Below are 15182 nucleotides of genomic sequence, written 5' to 3' on the forward strand. Positions count from 1 at the left end.
GATTCCATACTCCTTTTATCTACACATAATACAATTTTTAAAATTTTATTATGTATTGCATCATGTACTCTACATTTTAAATAAATACATAAGTCATGTGTATTAAAATTTAAATTGTAAAAATAAAATAAAAAATATAATTTGTATTTTCGATTTACAAAATTCTAACCTAATAAATAACTAATTATAAAATAATATTTTTTATTTAATATTAATTCATAATGAAATTTAATTTCATAAATATATCTTTGTTACCTTCTTTTGTTTTAGTTTTTCTTTTCTCGATTTTTACTCCTGTTCCGGTATAGTTAATATAGTTCCACATTGTTCAGGAGTTAAGGTCAATAATGACACTTTATATACTCTTTCACCCTACCTCAAACCTACTGATACACCTTTTAAGAACAAAATCATAACAATACATTAAACTCCAAAATGGACAATATCTCGTGACTGCTATCGATACTATCTCTCAGATAAAAAATCTGAATGAAAATTGTATTTGAACAAAATAATAATAATTACTCATTAAAATCTTATAAACAAACTTTATTTTCTGTCTTATTTGTAGAAATTGCCTATTTTAATTGTTTGTTAGATAGACCATTTTAGTCTCTTTTAATTCTTTTATATACATTTAATCTCCTATAATAATCTCTACAATCTAAAGTTATAAACATTAAAAATGGTGCGTATAGAAATTAAAAATATATATTTTAAATATCAGAATCAGAAGTTAAAGTTTATTCAAGACAAAAATAAAAACAACCAAAGCCAGAGTGGAACATTTAATTCAGATGAAGCATATTTTAAAAATAACATTATTGCTTAAATGTTGTGAATAAATAATGGGAAAGAAATGGGAGAGTTACTATACAAATGAATTTTACAATTAGAGAAAGAAACAAGATTAATTTTTCCTGCAGCAGCTGGGAATTACGTTAACCATATAAGCATAATATATCAAAAACTAAACAGCAAATAAACTGTGTGACACTTGAATCAGCATCAGTGAGAGGAAACTAAACCCTTTAGAAATCAAAATTGCATGCCCGAACGAAATCTAGTTCATAGTCAACATACTTTGTCCAAAGTGGCTTGAATTGAGACATTGCAATGTCAAGCCATGGTTTCATGTTGCCATTGAAGTGCACCACAGCTGCATTCTTGATCTCATCCATGCCAATGCTTGGGTTATAGCCAAGTCCCAGAACATGCCATGACTTATGCAGTGGCTTTGTTGTTGAGTAATATGTGATTAGACCTGGTGGCAATGTCCCTAATTTCCATAGTGTTCTGTTCTCGTTCTGCAGCAACATGAACACAAGCCGTTAAATATGAAATGATATTGCTTAGATGGGTGTCAGCATAGCTGAGATGTCAAGTTGCATAGTGATATCTAACATGAAAGTTTTATATAAAAAAAATATATATGAAATGATATAGCCTCAAAGTTCAAAATTAGCACAGGGAAATTATTTCTATTCTAGTATCTGATTATGCAGCCTCTAGCACCATTGCTAGTGATGTAATATAATGAAGAACTAAAGTGTTGTGGTAAAAAACTAAATAAGAGTCTCACAAGATTCTGCCAGTAATGATATTCTTCTGTGCATTTTGTCCTTCTCCAAGCATCCAAATCAAAGAAATTCATTCCATAAGCCCATGCACAAGCCTTTGGACTGAATTTTTCTTTAATCAAGGGGTGTGAGAAATTCATGTACTGTGCATATCTATGGAATGACCCGAAACATGTTTCTACAGCTCCATTCACCTTGCCATCCATATCAATCTTCCATAGCCCAGTAAGGTCCTTCTGAACCACAATGTCATCATCCAAAAACAAAATTTTATGCAGTTTTGGATACATTTCTGGCAAGTAGAACCTTAAATGGTTCAATATTGACAAATATTTGGGATTCCTGAACTTCATGTTGGTTGTGTCCTTTGTAGCATTCTCGAGCTTGTTCTCAAAGTAAAATCTTTGCAGGTTAGCAGACTCCAATTGTTTAAGGACTGGCACATAAGAAGAATTCAGGAACTTGTAATCCTCCACTGCCTTAACCTCAATGTGTGCACCACTATAATCCTTCAGCTTAAACATCACCTGCATTGCTCCAAGGTTCATCTTATCAGTCACAACATGAAACACGTGCTTGTGCGGCTCCTTTGCATTCTTCATTGCTGAATTGACCACAACAGATGCTGCAAGGACATTGTCTGAGAATAAAGCATAGTGGTACAAGTTAGGATCTTGAACTTCTGGAGGGGTAGGCTTTCCCTCCTCTGAATACTTTTCAGGATGTGCAATCCTCTCTTCCATCAACCTCATGGAGAGACAGTGCAAGCCCTTTGAAATTGACTTGGCAGCAATGAGGCTTGAGAAAGCTCCTTGCTTCTTTGCCTTGGTTAACTGCTCATTTACTGAAAAAATTGTATCCTTCAACTTCTGAATCTTGAGCTGGTTATCAAAGGACTCCTTTGCATCCCCGATCACCTGGCGTGTGGTTTTAATTCGCTCTTTCACTTCCTTCTCCAATTGACGAAGCACTGATTCATCAATATGGGATACATCATTCCCAAAAAGAGGCCTGTATTGAGGCTTGCTCATTAGATCCATGAAGTTGCGAGATAGCTCTGCGAAAACCCTGACAAGCTTTGAGCTCTCAAGCTTGAGTTTGCGTGCATAGGAAGCATACACAAGAGCCAAAGAGCGATGATCATCGGCTTGCTTGCGAATCTGGTCCAACCGAGGATTGAGAGGATCTTTTTTCAGAGCAAGAATGTGTCTCCTTGTTGATTCAAATCCATGTGCAACACCACCATTAGCATCCTAGTTCACCAGCAGAACAACACATAGTGACCTAGCTTCATCAAAAGAATTCATTTCCCAGGAAAAGAAAAGGACAAAGAAAGAAAGTAATAAAGACTTTCCCTTTCCATTAGTGACATTCCCACTGAAAATCCCTAGATTACAATAACAAATCAAAATAAACCCAGTTTGTTTTACAATAAAATTAGCACAGATCAAGGCTAGTTCAAAAGCATAACAACAGTATTTGTCCTTTCTCAGGAAAAGCAAACAAATTAGAGAAAATAACATACATTTTCCCCTTCCTAGTGGTGACATTTTCATTGCAAATTTCTCAGACTACAAGAACAAATCAAAACAACACACACGTCAAGGCTAGTTCAAAAGTATAACAACAATGGTTATCCTTTCTCAGAAAAAAAAAACAAATTAAAGAGATTAATAAACTTGTTTCCTTTTCCAGTAGTGACATTTCCATTGCAATTTTCCTCGGCTAAAAGAACTAAGCAAATCAAACCAAAACACACCCAATAAAATTATCATGCATCAAGCCTAGTTCAAAATGCAAAAACGAATTAATCTACCTTCATAAAATCTCTGTACTTTCCAATAATAGAAAAATACAAAATTTTATCATTTCTGATATCAGTCATCTCTGTTACAGAAAATTACTAAATTAGCTCGTAACTAGGTCCAAACCCATTTGAACCCATATGACAAGGTCCAAAACTAACCCCACCCCACAAATTTTCTCTTCGAAATAAGCCAACCCAGAAAACAAATAAGCCATAATTCGAGAAATAAAATGAAAAGTTTATCTTCCCCTTGAAAATCACAGAACGAAAACAAAAGGGGTTGAAGATTACCGTGTGATGGGAGGAATCAGAATGCGTGACGAGAAAAGATAGCGCGAGGACAATGCAGAAGGCGATGGAGAGAGTGAGAGTTGAGATGGTGGAACGTGGAAATCGAGGATTCACCATTTTTGTGTGAGCATCAGAGTGAAAGAGTGACGATGGATTGATTCAAAAGAAGCAGCACAACTCAACTATCAAAATCATGCACTCTGATTTTCTCTATCACCACCTTTTTCGCAAAGAAAGACAGAAAATTAAGGCGTAGATTTGACATATTTTTAGTAGAGTTTAATTCAAGAGTTGTTGAGTAATTGTTCGAATAAACGAAAAAAATTTAATACAAACATGAACTTCTAAACTCAAATACCAAAAAAAAAAAATACCATATAAAGAAAAAACATGATTCACTCATTGCAAATATTAATTTAATAACAATTGAGTGTGATTGTAATGTTTGAGAACAATTAATGCATGGAAATACAATGATAATAATAAATTAATTTAAAACTATTTTTTCCATTTCTTCTTATAAGTGTGATTCTATTTTCACTATTTTGTTAAGAGTGATATCAAGTTTGAAAATTACATATATCATGAAACAAAAGTTAGTGCTAAATTAAAATGAATAATGTGTATTTATCCAACTTTAATATAAAATTAAGTATATTGAAACTTAATAAAAACCTAAAATAAAATAAAATAACAATAGATGAAAACAGTAGAAATGTTTGAGAGTAACTAACATAACAATCAACATTATCACCAATTATTTGTTTACATTGGTTATTTGATCAATTGACATAAATAAGGTGATATAAGTGATCCATTTTGCACTAATTTATATGTCTACATTGACTTTTATGCTAATTATTTTAAAAGGGGAAATTTTGAACCATTTTTAATTGGTTTATGAAATTTTTTTATAATAATATTATGTGAAAATTGGTTTATGATATTGGATCAATCTTATTAGTGAGCTACTTCGTTTGCACTGTTATGACCTATGTAGTATCTGACACGGATACGGAGATACGTAAAATTTTTAAAATGTAAGACACGGGACACGAATCTATATATTATATAATTATGAATTATATAAATTGACAATAAAGATTTATGTGTACAAGTATGTTCCATATTTTTTTTTAGCGGAAAGATGTTTTTCATGACTGGTTCACAATGATTTGTTTCTTAGTTTTATAATCATAATAAAAATTTATACAATAAAATTTGAATTTTGATAAAATTAATGTATTTTTCTTTTTTAAAATTGTGTTAGAATCATACTAAATTTTTCATAAATCTAACAAATACTTTTTGAATTTGACACTTCACGGATACGTGTCTTACAAATGTCATACGAGTGTCGGTATCCGACACGCAGAAGTGTTCGAACTTCATAGGTTATGGCAAAAAGAGTAATTTATCAATATTTTTAATTTACATAATTAAGTACGATATTTAAATTTAATTTTTTTAATGAATTCATTAGTTATTCTTTCATCGTTTAAATACAAGAGAGTGAAATAACTATAAAACTAGACTATCAAAAAGACATATTAGTAAGTTGTACAATTTGTAGTATAAATAATTCCTATAAGTTAAAATGCTAAGAAATTTCTTACAAGTACTAAATTTACAACATCAACTTATTAGTGTATTTAATTTAAGATAACATAAAATAAGTTTAAGTGCTCGTACATTTAATTAATCAATCATTATGTTCATATTTTTCTGTTATAAATAAATTATTCAAAAAACATAAATACAAGGATTTTAAATTCATATAATGTATCAATATTAAAATATATTGATGTGTACGAAACTGACTTATTTATAAAAAAAAAAATCTTTGATATTCAAACATATTTATGCATATTAACGAATTTTTTTAATGAAATAATCAGAAAAAATATATATAAAAAATTCTTATTCTAAGAGTTGCTCGACTGATAAAAAGAATTAGAAATCTATAGTCGACATTAATCAAAGCAAGATAATTAAAAAAATATATTACGAAGCATATTTTTTTTTATTTTTTTTTAAGTATCATTTACAAGGTCAAATATGCAAATATATTTTTATTTCAATACATGTTTTGAGTTTTGTAATTTATGATAAAAACTTTTTTTATGGAAATACATTTAAAAAATTTGTGGTATTATTATTTATTATTAAAATAACTTACATACTACAAATTGTAATGATACGAAACATTTGATATAGCAAAATATTTGAATATATTTCACGGTATATAGGAAAATCCAATTTTGACACCCCTCTTTTACTCTCAATTCTACTTTATAACTTTTTAAAGAATAAAATATTATATTCAACTAGTATAAATATATATATATATATATATATATATATAAATATAATTTTAAAATAAAGTAAAAATATGAATGGTTAGCGTGTGGAAAATTAGAGTGTTAAATTATCATTGTCTTTTATTATATCTATATATTATCATTGTGTTTTAATATATCTATATATCATCATTGTGTTTTATTATATCTATATATGTCCCAGTCACCAACATCACTTTCGAAGAACAATGAATGTGAAAAGAGGTTATTTTTAGAAAAAATAAAAAATAAAAAACAAAAAACAAAAGCAGAATACATTGAAAAAGTTAAAGGAATGGCCCATCACACCTTCCATCATCTTTCTTTATTCACTCCTAATGGAAGATTTTTTAACTATTCAAAATTTTTAAATAAATATCATTAATAAATACCTTCAAAATATTAACTGAATATATCTATCAAATTAACTTAAAGCATTAATAATTATATTTAATTATTTTCTTAATATTATTTCTAAAGAAACTTCTAATATTTTAGAGTCATGAACCGATTCAGAAAAATTAGTGTAAAATCATATACATCACTTTCATCATTATTTCTCCATCACACACTTCGGTGATTCGCATTCACATTCAAACCAATACATCTGCACAAACATGTTGATTGATTCGGCAGTGATGATTTTTTCTCTACTCTTTCAATTATTCTGGTTTTATATAAGTTTAAACACCAAACGATGCATACACAAATACACCTCTTTTAATATATCGGTTACTTATGTTACATATGAATGTAATATGTTTAAAATTTATGTTTAGAATTTAGGATTTACAATTTAATACATTCCTTTTTAAAGTATTTTGAATTATTTTATTCAATATATGTAATATATAGTACATATTTTACATGCTGAACTCTAATTTTAAAACATCAAAATTTTCGGAGATCCCACATATTGTCTATAATGTTTATAAGTGAGTACAAACTTTAATCTTGTGAGTCAGTTTTATGGGATTGAGTTAGGTTTAAAGTTCATTTTGTAATATGGTATCAGAGTCATTTCGAGTCTATTATAGCGAGTGTTTGTTGGGCTTATCAGACCACCCCTATCGGACCGTTATCGGACCATCCATAATATATAGTCATACGCACGAGTTGACAGTCTCAACACGAGGATGTGTTGGAGATTCTCATTATATATAAATGGATACAAACTTTAACCTTATAAGCCGATTTTATGGAATTGAGTTAAACTTAAACTTCACTGTAATAAAAATTATTTGAAACACTCAAAACATAACAAAGGAAACCTCATAGCTAATATCTCACAAAAGAATTTAGTCAAGGAAAATGATGATAGTAGCTCCACTAAGTTTTTATGTGCCTACTTCAAAGCATTAATTTGTGTTTGGCTCATCCCTCAAAGTATGAATGTGGCACTACTCAATTTCAACACTTGTTTACTTTAAGGATAGCTGCACACATGTCATCCACTTAAATCTAGTTGTGTTCACACACTCTGTCAAATTTATTAATATACATTTTATAAAAAATACATATATGTTTATAATATTTATTATATCTGACTACTAAATGCTTATTTGAGCATTATAAAATTTGTTGATAATAATAATATGTACACATTATCTCAAATAATAATAACAATATTAAATTACAAGATGGTAGTAGTTAGCTTCTATTCTTTTTCTTAAAAAACATTTCCATAATTTAAATTTAACGAGTTAATTTGTAAAATTTGTTTTCTAAACTATAATTTTAAGCTGATACATATTCATGTAAAGAAATTACTTTTTTTTTCTAGAAAAGTAATGATGATTCTTCCAAGTATTCTCCAAACATGAATGTATAATAGTTACACTTTTGGTTATAAAGTTTTTACAAAGATAATTAAAATTAACATATATGATTAAATAACAGTTTAATGTCTGTATAAACTTACCATCATAACACATGGAAATGAGTACTTTCACGTGGAAATCAACTGAAGTGAATCTATGCTAAATTTTTCATACTTTACTTTACTTAAATTTTACATTTATTGTACAAATACATTAGAGTAAGTTACACTCATCATTCTTATTTATTTTCCAATTTCCTCATATAATATTATTCTTTTTAAATAAATACCCATAAAAGATCTCTTAACTATTTCAACATTTATATTAACAATCCTTATATACCCAAATTATTTTTCATAAATATGAAAAATAGAGATATTATATTACGTGTAATTTTTTTATTTATGAAATACTATCTTAATTTGCTGACTATATTATAATAATTGTTAATGTATATTTTTTCACATATAATAAGGAAAAGTGAAAAAAAAAGGTAATAATGTTTTGAATGGGTTGATCCATGCAATGGTGAAGGTGAAGTGAAATTCACCTTAAATAGGAGGTAGATAGAGAGGAACCTTCACTTCAAAACCGTGCCAGTTTCCACAGACTCAACCAACCATTCTTATTTCACTTCCTTTTCCTTCATTGGACTCTCTCCCTCTTCTCTCTTTCTCTCTCAATTTTGCTTTTCCCTATTCATTTTCTGGGGCTGTCGTTCTGCAATTCACTGACACCTTAAATTACTTCACCATGGTCTCGTGATCGCGCTTTGCATTTGGGTGGTGAGAAGCTGAATTACCCTTTATTGCTTCCTGCGATTCTGTGATTTTGTCATGTTTATACGTTGAAGCAGAGTTGTTTTATATTCTGGATTTGCGAGATTGGAGTCGCTTGTTTTGGAAGTTTTTAAATATCCATCTGTGTTTTTTTTTTTTTTTTCAATAACTGGAAGTCTTTTGGGTGTGATTTTTGAAGGAAAAGAAGAACTGGGGGAGCTTCAAAAACCGGTCTTGTTTTTGCCTTGCATTTGGGTGTGATTTTTGAAGGGAAAAGAAGAACTGGGGGAGCTTCAAAAACCGGTCTTGTTTTTGCTTTGCATTTGGGTGTGATTTTGGAAGGGAAAAGAAGAACTGGGGGTGCCTGAAAAACCGGTCTTGTTTATGCTTTGCATTTGGGTGTGATATAGTTCCCTTTTCCGTCTCCTTTGAAAGGCATCTGCAACCATGCGAGTGTGGACCCTTTTACTGCTGCTTCTGGTGCTACTACTCAGGAGTGATGCCGTGCATTCCTTTTCTGAGTACTTGATTGGTGTTGGAAGCCATGACATTACCGGTCCTGCAGCTGATGTCAATATGATGGGTTATGCTAATACGGAGCAAATTGCATCTGGGGTTCACTTCAGGCTTCGGGCTAGAGCTTTTATTGTTGCTCAGCCTGAGGGTAACCGGGTGGTGTTTGTGAACCTCGACGCTTGCATGGCTTCTCAGCTTGTAGTCATCAAAGTGATTGAGAGGCTGAAAGCAAGGTATCAATAATGGCTTCTTTACTATCAATAAATTACTGCGATAATAACTTGTAGAAATTATGGAAGATTGATTTTAGGACAGATTCATGGCTTGACAAATAAAGCATGCTTGTTTGAATCTCACCTGGGTTTCTTGAGTTCACATTGAGCTTGAGGATTCTCCAGGGAGTGTGTTCTCTGGCAGGAATAACAGCTGATGTTTCCATTTGGTTTTGTTTGATCCCTATCTTATTGCCTGATCTTGTTCTTTATTTTGTTTGACAGATATGGTGATCTTTATACTGAAAAGAATGTGGCTATTAGTGGAATTCACACTCATGCTGGTCCTGGGGGTTATCTTCAATATGTTGTGTACATTGTGACATCTCTTGGATTTGTTCGGCAGTCATTTGATGTCCTTGTCGATGGCATTGAGAAATGTGTTGTGGAAGCCCATGAAAATCTCCGGCCAGGATCAATATTTGTCAATAAGGGTAAGGAAAAGAGTCGTCATTCCTTCTCAGTCCTTTATCCCTTTTTCTGCATATAGAAAATGCAATCACATGTGGATAATTGAAGTGTTATTTATAATCATGGTAGCTTTGCATCCTGTTAAAGCATGTCAGAAAAAAAAGATGAAAAAATGGAGAAAGCAAGTTGATTAGTTTTAGTTTTACATCTAGGGTTCAATTTTCTTTGTCATCAACATCAATTTCTTTAAATTTTGTGTTCAAATTATTTCTTTAGAGATGAAAAGATCAGGGGATTACAATAGGAAGTGGATCTTCAAATATTGACCATCAAAGTAGGTAATTAAAATAAATGTTGCAAGGATCTTGCATTGATAATACCTATATTAATAAGTTCATTCCAAGAAATTTACAGGAATCATGAATGAGATTGGCTAATTTGGCTTTACCTTTTTCTTCTAGGCTGCTCTGTTTTACTGACATTTTTATCTGTGTTATGAATTTGTTTATTGTTATTTTGAAGCTATCAATGTATATTCTAGCAAGTGCACTTGTTGTTGGTAGCCAACTGTTTAGCCTATTGTGTCATTTCTCCCCTCTCTTTGGTGATCTCACATGGTTAGAGATAAATTATCTCCAATTTGCAGGAGAGCTCTTAGATGCTGGTGTAAATCGCAGTCCCAGTGCTTATCTCAACAACCCTGAGGCAGAGAGAAGCAAATACAAGTATAATGTTGATAAAGAAATGACTCTGTTGAAGTTTGTTGATGATGAATGGGGTCCTTTGGGAAGTTTCAATTGGTTTGCTACTCATGGTACTTCAATGAGCCGAACAAACTCATTAATTAGCGGGGATAACAAGGGTGCAGCTGCACGATTTATGGAAGACTGGTTTGAGCGAAAAGGGTCTGTAAGAATGGATTCTGTTGGATTTGAAAATGATGGAATCCCTCGAAGAATTTCAAACATAATTCCAAACGTTCATGACAAATGTAAGTTTTTTGCTTTTAGCTACAATGGATGAGCTAAGAACTTCTCTTCCATTTAGTACATGTGTTAAATAACTTCGAAATTTACAAGTGTATGCCATTGGAATTGATAGGCCAGTACAAGGCACTAAGCCTGGGAAAGTTTAAGTACTTTTACAAGATTAAAATATCCTAGAATATTACAGATTGGGCAAACTTGTGGATGAACTATTGATTCTAAGCCATCTCTGGCAATGAATCAACAATTCAAAATGCTTTTCTTGCGTATTCTTGATAAACCAGTGTTTATATATAGATGTAGGAAGATCTGTTTGGGGAGTAAGAAGTTCCCTTGACACATACATGTGATGATACCTTGCTTTATTATGCATGTGCTATAAATAGGTCATAAAAAGGTGGATATCTGATAATAATAATAATAATTAATAACTGAAAATGTTTCTAATCTCACTTAAAATATATTGGTGCAGACCATAAATTACTGGAGCTTGCAGCCTCATTCCAATCTCCTCCTGGTAAACCTGCAACCAAAGTTTCAAGTGTAGCTCGACGTGTGAGAGGTGCTGTCCTTAGGGAGGTTGGCAAGCCTACATTTGTATCTGCATTTTGTCAATCAAACTGTGGAGATGTTAGTCCAAATGTGCTTGGAGCTTTTTGTATAGACACTGAACTACCTTGTGACTTCAATCATAGTACATGTGGAGGAAAGAATGAATTGTGCTATGGCCGAGGACCCGGGTAATTTTTTATTGGATGCTCAATGCTTCTTTATTTCTTACAAATTCTTATGCCATTACGATTTTTGATAAAGTGCCCCCTATAAACTGATCTGGCAGTTATCCAGATGAATTTGAAAGTACACGTATTATCGGAGAGAGACAGTTTAGAAAAGCAGTGGAGCTATTCAATGGAGCATCTGAACAGATTAAAGGGAAGGTTGATTTTCGACATGCTTTCATAGATTTCTCCCAGGTTGCGGTAAATCTTCCTAATGTAAGCACTTCTAAGGTTGTAAAAACATGCCCTGCTGCAATGGGATTTGCATTTGCTGCCGGAACAACAGATGGACCTGGAGCTTTCGACTTTAAGCAAGGTGACGATCAGGTAACCTTCGGTAAGACCTTAGCTGAAGCGTTATCCTAGCTTGTATTCTTAAATAATCTTAGAAGTCTGCATATTTTTTTAATTGTATGTCAGGGAAATCCATTCTGGAAGCTGGTCCGCAACGTACTTAAAACGCCAGGCAAGGAGCAAATAGATTGTCATCAGCCAAAGCCCATTTTGCTTGATACTGGTGAAATGAAGCTACCATATGATTGGGCTGTAAGTTACTCATTTACACTGAATAACGTGTGTTCTAATCTCCTAGCTCAGTTCAATTATGTTCTGTGTTATCTGATTTATAAAATGATGGAGGATTGATGGGAATTGAGACTGTTTCAGCAGCAGATTATTTACTTTCCTCAGAGATTTGTATAACTTTTCCTGGCATGTCCACTTTAATTTCTTTACTAAATTCAAATAATCTGAATGGAAACTGATTTTATAGTATCACTCTTGCATCTTGAAGTCTTGTTTTTTCTTCAGATAGAAGTCCTATTATGCATTCTCTCTAGTTATTATGCCAAATGTTTTTCCAAATCTTGGATTTGTTTTAACTTTCTTTGATGATGGAAGTTTCATTTTTCTCTTCTCCCATTTTCTGCCGCACAGATATACTTCCTTTTTTTCAGCCCCAAATATTTCTTTCTCACATCACAAGGCACTTTTACTCATGTGAACCTTATCTCATGTTCATTTGCAGCCTTCAATACTTCCAATCCAGATCCTCCGAGTTGGGCAGTTAGTTATTCTTAGTGTACCTGGAGGTATGAGCTCTTAGTCATAATTTCTTGTAATGTTATTGTTTGAATTTCTATCCTTTGAATTTTGAAACATTCAAGTTTCAACTAGCCACAACCTTGGTCGTATGAGAATATATTAATCCGCTTAATGAAAATCAAACACAAGTTGTTGAACATCTTTGAGCTGAAAAGAGAGAAATTACACACACATGCACACATACACTCATTGAACTGTTATTGGCAGCAGCATGCTATTCAAAGGATGGCTGCATCTTAGTTATTAATGTCTTTCACTTTTTATGTGTCTAAATGTTTTAAGATCTGATAAAGTGAAAAAAACCAATGCCTTGCTTAATATGTTGTGCTATAATATTATACATATATTCTATTTTTTTTTTCTTTTCCCTTGCAGATTGATATTTGTATTTGTATAGTGTTTGTGAATGGTGAGCCTATGAATTTCTTTGGATTCTCATGCTTTCAGTGATTGTTTTAATTCTGACAGAATTCACCACAATGGCTGGGAGGCGACTTCGTGATGCAGTCAAAACAGTGCTAAGTGGCAACAAAGGCTACGGTAGCAACATTCATGTTGTTATAGCGGGGTTGACCAATTCTTATTCGCAGTATGTGACTACTTACGAAGAGTACGAGATGCAGAGATATGAGGTCAGTTAAACTACACTTGTGAAAAGGGATATAAACATAAAGCATGGAACAAACATTTTTAGATTGCTGTAGCATTAGTAAATCCAACATCAGTGTAAGTTTACGCTTTTAGCTATGCAACTCATTATCAAATAGCATAACTTAATATCAGCAAGACATGTAACCTATGTAGCACATACACTAATGCAGACACTTATATGACACGGACACGAACACGAGATACGTACAATCTCTAAAATGTAGGACACGAGTACACAGATCTATATATTATATAATTATGAATTGTATAAATTAACAATAAAGATTTGTGTGCACAAGTATGTTTCAGTTTTTTTAGCAGAAAGATATTTTTTATGGCTGATTCAAAAAGATTTGTTTCTTATTTTTACAATCATATTAGAAATCAAACAGATATATTTTGAATTGGAGATTTCACCGATACGTGTCATATAATTGTTTGTGTTCGACATCGACACACTGTTTAAGAGGCGTGTCCGAGCCTCATAGGATGTAACCATCATGTTCATCTTCATAACTTAAATTTTCATGTTAACAGGGTGCTTCCACGCTGTACGGTCCACACACACTGAGTGCTTACATTCAGGAGTTTACAAAGCTTGCACGTGCTCTCATCAGTGGTCAGCCTGTAGAACCAGGCCCTCAGCCCCCTGATCTCCTAGACAAGCAAATAAGCCTCTTAGCTCCAGTTGTGATGGATGCAACCCCCATTGGTGTGAAGTTCGGGGATTGTAGTTCTGATGTTCCCAAGAACTCCACCTTCAAGCGAGGTGCCATGGTGTCTGTTACTTTCTGGTCTGCATGCCCTCGTAATGACCTTATGACAGAAGGTACATTTTCCCTGGTGGAGTTTCTCCAAGGAAAGAACACTTGGGTTTCTGCTTATGATGATGATGATTTTTGCTTGCGCTTCAAATGGTCGAGACCTTTTAAATTCAGTTCTCACAGCAAAGCCACCATAGAATGGAGAATCCCTCAGGATGTAACTCCTGGTATATACAGAATTAAACATTTTGGTGCTGCAAAAGGTTTATTCGGGTCAATTCGTCACTTCACAGGTTCATCTAGTGCATTTGTAGTTGAATAGCAAAGGGAGGGATACCACTTGATCATACATACATGATACATCTTTAATTGTCTGTATTCTATTAGAGAACTGAATTGTAGCAGACTATATTAAATCAAGGATGATACCAACTATTCTCTATCTCCTTTCCTACAAATTCTCTGCAACTAACCAATTTCTTTATATTTTTTTGTTTGGAGGGAACATAACTATTCATCATTGTAGTTAATCAAGTCATTTGTGGCTTAAAATTGCTCTTGAAACACTGCTAATCATTCATATTTAATTGTTACATAAAAGTTATTCTTAAACTTCAATTATTTTTACTAATGATTTTTGATTGGCTGGTATTGGTAAGTGAGTCTCTCTTTCAAGAGGCAATTATTTCCTGACTATGTAGCACAGACACTGATACTATATGGACACGGAGATATGTAAAATCTCTAAAATGTAAGACACATAACACAAATTTATATATTATATAATTATGAACTATATAAATTGACAATAAAGATTTATGTGCACAAGTATGTTCCAAATTATATTTTGAAACAGAAAGATGTTTTTTATAACTAGTTCACAAGGATTTGTTTTTTATTTTTATAATCATAATAACAATTTATACAATAAAGTTTAATTTTTTAGAAAATTAATCTATTTTTTCTCTTTAAAATTGTGTTAAAACCGTACTATACTTGTCATAAATCTATCAAATACTTTTTGAATTGGACACTTTACAGATACGTGTTCTACAGATGTTATACGAGTGTCGGTGTCCGATA

The 15182-nt window shown here is 32.2% G+C and overlaps 2 protein-coding genes across 3 annotated transcripts; one reads left to right on the plus strand and one right to left on the minus strand.

Annotated features, from left to right (window-relative positions):
* Positions 1–781: 781 nt before the first annotated feature.
* On the minus strand, positions 782–4005 carry LOC137826897 (galacturonosyltransferase 8-like). The gene is made up of 3 exons (XM_068633055.1): positions 3679–4005; positions 1583–2833; positions 782–1307 (listed from the first exon to the last, which is right to left on the minus strand). The coding sequence occupies exons 1-3, from the start codon at positions 3793–3795 to the stop codon at positions 1032–1034; spliced, it is 1644 nt and encodes a 547-aa protein (XP_068489156.1). The 5' UTR covers positions 3796–4005; the 3' UTR covers positions 782–1031.
* Positions 4006–8361: 4356 nt separating this feature from the next.
* LOC137826896 (neutral ceramidase 1-like) lies at positions 8362–14541 on the plus strand. Of its 2 annotated transcripts, none has more exons than XM_068633053.1 (10): positions 8362–8622; positions 8816–9365; positions 9630–9838; positions 10462–10806; positions 11274–11541; positions 11640–11907; positions 12001–12126; positions 12608–12671; positions 13153–13316; positions 13873–14541. In XM_068633053.1, exons 2-10 carry the CDS (start codon positions 9064–9066, stop codon positions 14419–14421), a joined length of 2295 nt encoding a protein of 764 aa, XP_068489154.1. In that variant the 5' UTR covers positions 8362–8622; positions 8816–9063; the 3' UTR covers positions 14422–14541. The 2 variants fall into 2 exon arrangements, with proteins under 2 accessions (XP_068489154.1, XP_068489155.1); XM_068633054.1 differs by having other exon boundaries at positions 9052–9365.
* The last annotated feature ends 641 nt before the right edge of the window (positions 14542–15182 follow it).

This window comes from Phaseolus vulgaris, chromosome 8 (genome assembly GCF_000499845.2).
Source record: "Phaseolus vulgaris cultivar G19833 chromosome 8, P. vulgaris v2.0, whole genome shotgun sequence".
In the NCBI taxonomy this organism is placed as follows: Eukaryota; Viridiplantae; Streptophyta; class Magnoliopsida; order Fabales; family Fabaceae; genus Phaseolus; species Phaseolus vulgaris.

What these genes read in the sequence shown, in the direction of transcription:
- LOC137826897 (XM_068633055.1), bottom strand. Translation starts at nt 3,795, where the DNA reads ATGGTGAATCCTCGATTTCCACGTTCCACCATCTCAACTCTCACTCTC. An exon ending in CTGATTCCTCCCATCACACG is followed by an intron (nt 2,834 to 3,678) that starts GTAATCTTCAAC and finishes CTGGTGAACTAG; the next exon opens with GATGCTAATGGTGGTGTTGC. An exon ending in ATCATTACTGGCAGAATCTT is followed by an intron (nt 1,308 to 1,582) that starts GTGAGACTCTTA and finishes ATGTTGCTGCAG; the next exon opens with AACGAGAACAGAACACTATG.
- LOC137826896 (XM_068633053.1), top strand. Translation starts at nt 9,064, where the DNA reads ATGCGAGTGTGGACCCTTTTACTGCTGCTTCTGGTGCTACTACTCAGG. An exon ending in ATCAATATTTGTCAATAAGG is followed by an intron (nt 9,839 to 10,461) that starts GTAAGGAAAAGA and finishes TCCAATTTGCAG; the next exon opens with GAGAGCTCTTAGATGCTGGT. An exon ending in TATTCTTAGTGTACCTGGAG is followed by an intron (nt 12,672 to 13,152) that starts GTATGAGCTCTT and finishes TAATTCTGACAG; the next exon opens with AATTCACCACAATGGCTGGG.